Source organism: Sphaeroforma arctica (assembly GCF_001186125.1).
Source record: "Sphaeroforma arctica JP610 unplaced genomic scaffold supercont1.1549, whole genome shotgun sequence".
Lineage (NCBI taxonomy): Eukaryota > Ichthyosporea > Ichthyophonida > Sphaeroforma > Sphaeroforma arctica.
Window position 1 is genome coordinate 4,209 of NW_014039009.1, and position 9,591 is coordinate 13,799.

Here is a 9,591-nt window from a genome sequence, read left to right on the forward strand (position 1 = left end):
GTGTCGTGTCGTGTGTGTGTGTGTGTGTGTGTGTGAATGAACGTTTGTCTCGTACCACTGCGCCTACGCCCACTTTTCCAAGCTGAGATGTTTTCCTGTCCAAAACGGCATTCATCGCTTAAGCTAAGCATGTGGCATAAGAGCAACTTTAGTCTCTTTTCCCCGCACAGACCACTCTATGACTAACTCCATTCCTGTAAATGCGAGAGTGGTGCTTGGCAACAATGCGCAGATCATACAAGTTGCTTGTATTCGGTGTCTTTGGACAATGAGAACGCAATTGATTGAATAAGAGCGTCCTCAGACCAGACGTTCCGTCGTAGATCCATACATCTTCTCAAATACACGTGTACAGCCCGGTCTGCTCAGATACGCATTCATGCCTGAGGCATTACCAATGCCTTCTGCAACACCGCACCGGTCGCAGCTGATTGCAACGGGGGGAAGATAATGGTGACCATGCTTGTTTTCTGATCGTTGATATTCACGTGCTTCTGTGGCAATTTGTCCGAGTTGTGTAAGCCCTCGCTAACCCCACCCTTAGGGGTGCGCAGGCCGTTGTGCTTGTTATCTTTCTCAGTATTAGCTGACAAACGTCTCTGTAGATGTGCAAGGTACGAGTCTCTGATTTTCCGTGGCAACTCAGTATTTTTGTGTACAGTGCCCGAATTCGCTGTTTCGTCGATGACGCTGTGCTCGCGCTTGTCATAGGTTACAATCGTGCCTACAAGCTTCCAGTTGAAAGGCTTAAGAGATGCTTCACCGCTGGTGGTATTAAACAGTAAATATGAATACTTACTGTGAATCGAATTATGACCCTGAAGTGGACTCTCCTTTCGGACTGAAAATAAGCAAAATATAGTGCGCAAAACACATGCACGCACAACTGTGATGCAGAGGTCTAAGGCCAGGTGGGATGTCAACAAAACTCACTTTGTTCGTTGTCGTAGCCCAAACCAGTTGATCGACTGCAGTATGAAATCCACAACGGTTTTAGTCACGCGCGGATGCCATAGCACATCTGGATATGCATCAACTGAGCAGTGTGAATCCCACCGGTCGTATCTCACCGCCTGGATCGCGTTTTCCAACAACTTCCGTGTCTCGCACAGGGTTCCTAATTAAATAGGGAGTGTACATTTTCAATATATCGCTTCCGACTGTAGAGCTGTACCCACTCAATGTATCACCTCCGACTGTAGAACTAACCGAATACAACGACCTGATGACTTTATGATGCATACTTACTACCGGAATAGAACAAGCTCATAGCATACATAAAGGAAACACATGCAATCGGGATATCCTAGACCCCCTCACACCTGGTATGAACTTCTGGGCGAAATTTCGTATCTCACGGTTGAATTCCGAGACTAGCTTACGACTCTGAGTCTGTTTTCACATGTAACATAGGAAGGGTAAATACGCTCGCATTTGAATGTATTGTTTGCAATTTATTATTTAATTGAATCGTAGTGCTAAAAATCGAAAACACATTCAATAGAATGATTGAGTACCTGCTTTGTAGGCGAGCAGAGCAGACGTGAAAGATATCACATTTTTGACAATAACATAACAGTACATCGTCATGTTTCGGTTATCACGTCGTTATCATGCGATTTTGGCTGTGAAAATGCCCACAGCGCTTATTTTCGTCTGCACACCACGTCGTATTTAATTGAAAGGCAAGCATGTAGAAAACGAAATGCATACCTTAGTAGAAGTTATCACGTGGCACAACTCGAATATGTGTTCTCCTTGAACTAGCGAATCAAGTACGAAAGAAAGCGCAGCAGTACCATAGAACCAATGCACGCGTGACGCAAATTCTTCATCAGTTGGAAACCGGCTCAAAACGTTGTTTGACACGCCAACTAACTGATGTATTCGATTTGCTGGTATATGTTGATTACAAAAGACTATTATGTTATTATAAATAGTGTAGTACAGATAACAAATCCGGTCAAGAATCATGGTTGAATCTACGCAGGCATTGAATGACAACGGAACAACACTCACTCAAATTCATCGAGCAGTTTATAATATACCATTATTTTTATGGAAGTGATCTCACAATGTAAACAATCTATAGCACCAATTGCCGCCTCCTGGAGGTGCAATTCACATGCAATAACAAGCCAGAGCTAATGTGGTTGCGTACAATCTATATGAAAGGGTATTTCAGCTACTTTTTATGGATAAGACCGGTAGTTGGTTTCATGGAAGCACATGTAGAATGATTATTTAGAAATCAAGGGGTGTGTATAGCAGGAATAATATTGGGTGTCATATAAGTAATGGTCGTGAAACGCCTTGTTACAAGATAACTGAATTATAACATGCATCTACGTCGGGATGAGCGCATGCCAAGTATGCATTAACACACGTTACATACATCATACATGTACACATACAAACACGTCTACACATATATGTACGCATGTACGCACCCATTTGTATACTTCCAGCATTCAACGTCTGAACTTGTGCAGTCAGCTTGAGAATTTGATTTTTCAACACTTCTCGTTATTTTCAACTTGCAGCATCTGAGCTCTAAGCATTTCATTCTTCTCTCTCAAAACGGCAATAGCCAAATCAGGCCCTTCGTCATAGGTGGGCAGCGATAACTCAGTGTTGATGTTAACGTCATTATTACCATTCGGCAGCTGGGATGAATTGCGGCGCTCATACGTCTTTTGTGTCGTGAAACCGGCAACAGCTCGTATGCTTGCGCAAATTTGCATACATAGACGTACAAAGAAAGTTAGCATCTCGTATCAAAACTATTCTATATGCGCTCAAAACACTAATTATATTGCGTCAGTTGAAGAGTTGTAGTACAGGACAGACAACCTTATAAATATTGATGATTGAACACGATATATCGCTTTAAGGTTAGCCACGAAGTGGACTACTAAATATAGACCTAGACCAATAGTTGTGCATCATGTGTCAAATCAGTGTGGAAAATTTTCTTCGTTACATTTGTAGCGCATATTATTACGTGTGTGTCATGATATAATTTGAATTCATGTACATCGGCACCCGTTCGTATGCGTAAAATTTTTGCATACATGTAGAGTTGTAGTACAAGACAGACTATTTTAAAAATTGTCCTGATGATTGAACACGATATCTCGCTTCAAGATTAGACACGAACTGGACTACTAAATTAATAGACATGACCAATTAGTCACGTGTCAAGTTAGTGTGTGATATTCAAAATAAAGTTCATATGCGCAAACCGAAGCTTGTTTATCGATGGCTGCCTTTGTTTAGTTTGTAGCGCATATAATTGCGTATGTCATGATATCGAAGTATGGCAAGAAAGAGAGAAATTTAAGGTGTCCATGTACATCGGCACCCGCTCGTACGCGCAAGCAAAGTTACATACATAAATTAACAGTTTGGATCTATTCTGAACGCGCCCAAGGCATTAATTTTATTGCCGTACCTAAAGAGTTGTAGTAAAGGACAGACGATTGAACACAAAATGTGAGCCACGAGCTGGACTACCATATTAAAAGTCTAACCGATTAATCATGTGTCAAGTCAGTGTGTGATAACTAGTGAAGGCAACATACACAAGTCGAAGTCTGTTTATCGATGTCGGCCTACGTTTCGTTTTAAGGGCAGATAGTTACGTGTCATGACAATTGATACGAGATATGTATCGAACTCGGAACATAAAAAAATAAAAAATGCCAAGTATGTACAATTGTACAAACTACTTTCAGAAAGGAACAAATTTCAGGAGGCTATGAGCCCATAATATGACTCCATGAGTTGTTTTTTAAAAATTTGTTGTTTTTAAAACAAAAACACAAATAAAACTTTCAACCAATAAGGCTAACCTTTTTGTTAAAAAAATACCAACTTGAGTCTTGAGTCCGCCAGATGGCCCTGTGAGTCTGTGACGGTGTGACCTGTGAGTCTGTGACGGTGTGACCTGTGACTCTGTGGGGCTGTGAATGTGAGGCTGTGAGTGCGAGTGGCCGAGTCGCCGCCCCCGCTGAGGGCTTTCACTACTTTTTGTGTTGATGACTTCTCTCTTCGAGTCTTTCGTGAATCATCAATACGCCAGGACGATCACAAGTTCACACAAGAGTTGAGGTCGGACTTGAGGAGTTGACTTGGAGGTATCTACACACAGAGAGAGAAGGCCTTGAAGCAGCGAGGCTTGAGCCTTGAGGCCGCTGGAGCCAAGAAGTATCTATTTTTTGCACCGTGCAAGTTGTGCAACTCTTTATTTTTTTTGTATGTATTTGTTTTAAAAAAACAATAAACAATAAACAATAAAAAACCTAGGTTATTTATGTAACCGAGTATCCGAGACTCGAGAGTCTACAATAAATATTGCTCTTCGGCTTCCAGCCTTCCTCCATCCCTCTCTGGTCTGGCAGACTGATTCTCTGCCCTAATGCCCGCCTCTCTTTCTATTTTGAAAATTTGTAATAAAAAAATAGAAAAAACCATAGCCTTCGTGTTCAATTTTCAGAAGGCTATGAAACATCCTACAATCCCTACATAAATATAAGATATTGTCAAACAATAGATACGATCTTTTAGACTTTATTTAGTGAAAAGGCGGTCTCTGCAATTCTATATTTATATTTAGAATTTTGTTTTAAAACAAATCGTCGTCTTTTCAAAAAATAGCCACTCTCTAGAGTAGACAACAGTCTACACTCAGAGTCTCAGAGACAGCGACACTCGACAGTCTACAATTTTAAATAAATATAAATACACTCTATTTTTATATAAAAAACGACTTTTGTTTTTTGTTTGTTTTTTAAAAAACAATACAGCCATGTTCACACCCACAGCATGGCTGCAAATATTCTATGAAAATTTCCAAGCTATTGCGGCTTCACGAAGTATTTGATTGGAACAACAATAGGCTCAGAGATCTCGTTTCTCCTGATATACAACCGGTTCTCTTTGGGTGTCTAAAAAAAAAATTTATCATAAAATTACGCCAAATATTGTGGCTACATAGAACAACAAAGTAAAATTCCTAAATGTAACCGGCTTAATTTTGTATATTCGAATGGGATCAACTTATTTTAGCATTTGTGGTATTCCACCAATCTTGTGACTTGTGTTCAAGTGTTGTGCACTTCTTGTCCAGAATATATTTTTGACGTGTTCTATGCACTCTATTTTGTTTTTAAAATATATACCTTCTTTTATATGTATAGAACTACGTCCTACGAACTAAATATTATTTTATATTTGTTTTTCTTTTAAATAGCTCCGATTTTTGTAGATACTTTTTATTTTTATGTTTTTTATGTTTTTTAAAACAAAACAAAACAATATAAATATTTTTTTCTCTTCAACTTTTGTTGTGTGTTATGTACCGTGTTAGGCTGTTAGCCACTTTTTGGTTGAAAGAATAATTCTAATGCCACCAATCAAAATTGTATCTTTATTCAGTTGTCTTATCGAGTCTCTCTAAAAATACTCTAGAGTAGCTAGTAGTGAGTCTCTCACTCTCTCTCTCTACTCTCTCTAGTAGTAGAGACCTAGACTCAAAACGTTAAGGGGTAATGAAATAAACGCTGAACGTAAACGTATATTTGTTCAAATTTGAAACGTTATCACGACTATATTGTGATCAGAAGAGCCTATCTAAGTAATTTTGTAGGACAGGTTCGTATGGTAAAAATAGTACACACAAAAACATTTAGACCCGCAGGGTACACCTATGAGTATATAAAGGACCGCATATAGAATAAAAGTTGAACGTAATCGTCTATTTATTCGATTTATAAAAAAATTAACGGAAATCGGTTTGAGATTAAGTAGAGACTCTACTATTTTTAGGGTCTAGAGTTTCTACTTCCACAGGTCCACACCTCTACAGAGTACAGAGTCCACACTTATACACGAGTATAAGAGTACACGACTGCGCGTCGACACTTGGCCCTTGGGTCGACTGCAAGTCTGCACACAACCAGAAGTTTGCAACTGTGCTAGTTGCAACATCGCACAGACACCTGATGAGTCATGAGAGTACACGACTGCTCAGTGCTCACTTCACGAGTCCACGAGTCCACGACTCCACCCACACTGTCTATGTCGACATTTTCGAGAAAAGTATGTACATACGTATTGTTTTTTTTAGTAAAAACAATATATATAAAAGGAAACGATATGTTGTTGTTTTTTAAACTTTACAACAAAAACCACACAACCCAGCACACAACACACATGAACACAAGACTCAACAAGAGTCGATGACAGGACTATAAAAAAGTGAAAGGCTCGTTACAAATCCAGACTCAAATGTAATTGGCTTATTTAAATCTATTTTTTACAAAGGTCTCAGAGTAAGCTCGACGAAGAGTACATTTTGGGAATTTGTTTTAAAAGAAAACTTTACCCCTGTCTCTCTCGGTCTCTCCTGTCTCCACTGCATAGTCACTATGAGTCTGTGGCTGTGAGTATGTTGAGTTGACTTGAGACTTGTGTCAGGGGCCACTGATTGACTCTCGGGCTGGGGGCCTGGGGCCTGGGTAGTTTGAGTGTTGGACTCATCGAACGAAGGAATATGTATTTGTTCTTTTTAGATAAAAACATAAAAACAAAATCCCTGACTTGTGTTATGTTATGAGTAAACTCATCAATAATGTATTTTTTTTAATTGTTTTAAAAAATGTCACAATTGTGATTTTGTAATTTTTGAGGTCTTTCACACAAGATGGATATAACTTTTTATTTGTTTTGACCACTGATCAGTGATCATTTTCCAGAGAATCAGTACTCAGTAGTGACTGGATCCCAGTGAAATGGGTATTGGATAACTGACCTGTATGCCTGAGTGCCTGACTTGAGACTTGAGTCAAGTGACTAATTAGTAATAAGACTGGCTGATTGTGGGTGGCCTTTGGGTCTTGGCCGTAGGCCCGTAGGCCGTAGCCCGTGGCCGGGTGCCCGTGGGGAATGCGTTATATTGAGAGCTTGTTTCCACTTTACTGTGACTCTGTGAGTCTGTGGCTCTGTGCCCTGTGGCTTATGGCTCAATACCAGTCCCATAAGACTCAAGTTTCCCTCCGAGACGCCAAAGAGATGTCAAGGCTCAGCACTAATCTTGAGACTTCACTCAATTTCGGTTTATTTTAAAAAAATAATAGAACAATCAACCGGGAAATACAATTCCGTGGCTTCTGATTGTCGTATTTTTTTACCAAGAGTCAATATTTATTTTCCGTTTTCGGGAAAATTTTGTAAATACCGTTTTGTCCACAATTTGTAGAAGAAGAAAAAAAGTACAGAGCGCTGATACAGTAATTGTATATTCAGTATATCACTTTATATTTTTGTAATTCATATAAAGGCTTAACGAGGTCGCCTTGATCAACTATCGCAAGCAAATATTTTAGATAGTAGATACACAAATCAACCAAGAAAGGTTTAGTCCTATCATTTCCAGCAAAGTAAGTAGAACATTCACAAACGATGCAGTATCATAGTGAACCGATGAGGGTCATGAGAGCGGATCATGCTCCAGCCTCTATTCGGAGTTTTGACATATCCCAGACAAATACCATTACACGCGAGGAACACTCCCTTGGAAACGACAAAGAAGAAGCCAAACAAGGGTTTGGCAGCAAAAATAGCACTCAGGGAGGTTCACACAGTTGTGCGTCCTATAAATCTTTCAGTCGTAATCAAGCCGACAGTATGGAGGTGGATGCTAATGGAAGCACTAGTTCTGGAGCAGGGTCACAACGACGACAAACTGTCAAGCCTGAACAAACATGTACACGCACGCGACGGAGCATCTCTCAGCTATCCCGTCCCTTTGTATGCATGTATGATCGATGCGGTCGTGCATACACAACAAAGCAGGCGCGTCAGTTGCACTACCGATTGAAGCATACACAAGGAAGTGTATTCTGCGAGCTAGCGGCTCCGGTGTCCACAGGTAGCTCGCTTTCGTCCGCTTCGCACAAGCAAATCAAATCAGCCCCCATATACCGCAAGTTTCCGGTTGGCAGTTCCATCAGGAACAACTTACCTGCCTCACCACAACCAGTTCGCGATTTCAGCGTATCGAACGCAGTCGGAGGTGATACCGGGATTATCTCTCACAACAATACATTGACAAAGAGTCGGTTGAGTGAGTTCAATGCAAGCCAATCAGGTATTGCCGCCAAAGTTGACTATTCCCAGCATCCGTTACGACAAGGATTCTCTTCATCGTCATCGCCTACTGTACAAGGCCAGGGCGAGAAACGACAAAGTTTTGAGGGAGACAAGTGCGACAATTCCGGAGAGTCGGTTGTTGTGAGTAATCTTGCACTCAGATGCAAACGAATGAAAATGTCGTCCGGTGACGTCACAGAAGAACATCATAAAATCGATCATTTGTTGCAGCAAAGTGACACGCCGGGGCTGATGCTGAAACTACCTACTAAGACTTTACGGAAAGAACATCCGCATATTAAACGCAAAAAGGGCTACGTCAGCAAAAAGAAGAGACAGCAAAGGATACGAGAGAAGTGCCCAGTCCATGGAACACAGCATCCTCCTTGTGTACAAGCGTGCTGCCGAGTAGCCACGGTACCTGCAGGCCCGCCCAGCATGAATAGTCAAACTCACGCTGGTATATATGACGTCGGATATGGACAACATGTAGTCTCAACGCAATCGAGTAGCACCATGCAAAATAACGAAGAACAAAATTATGGGCCGGTGCCGCTTTACCTTCAGGACACCTCAGTGGCTTCGAACCCATACGTCGCGTCGCGTTATTCAGCATTCGTTCAGTCTAGCTGCACAGTACATATGCATCGCGAGCAGATCCCTTACAGCCAGGCGCCTGTGATGTGGGTTCCTTTCAACCAGCATATACATCAAGTTGCTGGTGGTAACTATATCGCGATTCCGGCCCACTATACAGACATGCATAATAATGCTATGTATGAACATTAATACTGAATAAATATTTAATTTTATAAATATTTTGACATCTAGACAGCAGCGCTCATATTGCATTGGCGCCTACTCCACGTCGAAACTAGCGTTGTCCTTTCGACATGTGCAGATTGTTTCAGTATTACTTGGAAGTCGAAGATGGCCTGTAGTAGGCGTCACGCGAACACGGCAGGGCATATATGCATTAAAACTAATTTTAAATACGTATCGATTTGAGTAAATACATATATATTTTAACTTCAGCAGTGGGTATAGTGAAAAGTAGAACGCACCGGTTCGCTCGTTGCAAGACTTTGTCATTATAAAGTACGTATTTCACGATTCCCTTTTTCATTTAGTAGGTTGGGGAAAAGAATGTATGACACTTCATTTATTCAGTCAGTCGTATTTCATATTCCCACTCCCCTACTTCCCTTAACTCTTTTCTGATTTAGAGGGTCTTGGCCTGACCCTACTACACGGAAAATTCAGTGACAACAACAGGGCAAAAAAACTATCTCCACTCCCGATACATTTGTTGAAGGGCAACGGTGAAGATAAAATTTAGAAAAAGAATGTGCAATATTGTACAGTATAAATAAATAATTATCGAGTATGTATACATTTCCGGATATATTCTGACGGTATCACGTATTTAATGTCACA

The 9,591-nt window shown here is 40.7% G+C and overlaps 2 protein-coding genes across 2 annotated transcripts; one reads left to right on the forward strand and one right to left on the reverse strand.

The window, feature by feature from the left end:
• Positions 1 to 377: 377 nt before the first annotated feature.
• Positions 378 to 1,140, reverse strand: SARC_11156 (hypothetical protein; the record flags this gene model as incomplete). The annotated part of the gene is made up of 2 exons (XM_014294766.1): positions 378 to 841; positions 1,071 to 1,140. 2 exons carry the CDS (start codon positions 1,138 to 1,140, stop codon positions 378 to 380), a joined length of 534 nt encoding a protein of 177 aa, XP_014150241.1.
• Positions 1,141 to 7,375: 6,235 nt separating this feature from the next.
• On the forward strand, positions 7,376 to 9,151 carry SARC_11158 (hypothetical protein). Its single transcript, XM_014294767.1, has one exon. The coding sequence runs from the start codon at positions 7,465 to 7,467 to the stop codon at positions 8,941 to 8,943; it is 1,479 nt and encodes a 492-aa protein (XP_014150242.1). The 5' UTR covers positions 7,376 to 7,464; the 3' UTR covers positions 8,944 to 9,151.
• Positions 9,152 to 9,591: the final 440 nt, after the last annotated feature.

Excerpts from the sequence above, each read along its gene's own strand:
- SARC_11158 (XM_014294767.1), top strand. The coding sequence starts at position 7,465 with ATGCAGTATCATAGTGAACCGATGAGGGTCATGAGAGCGGATCATGCT.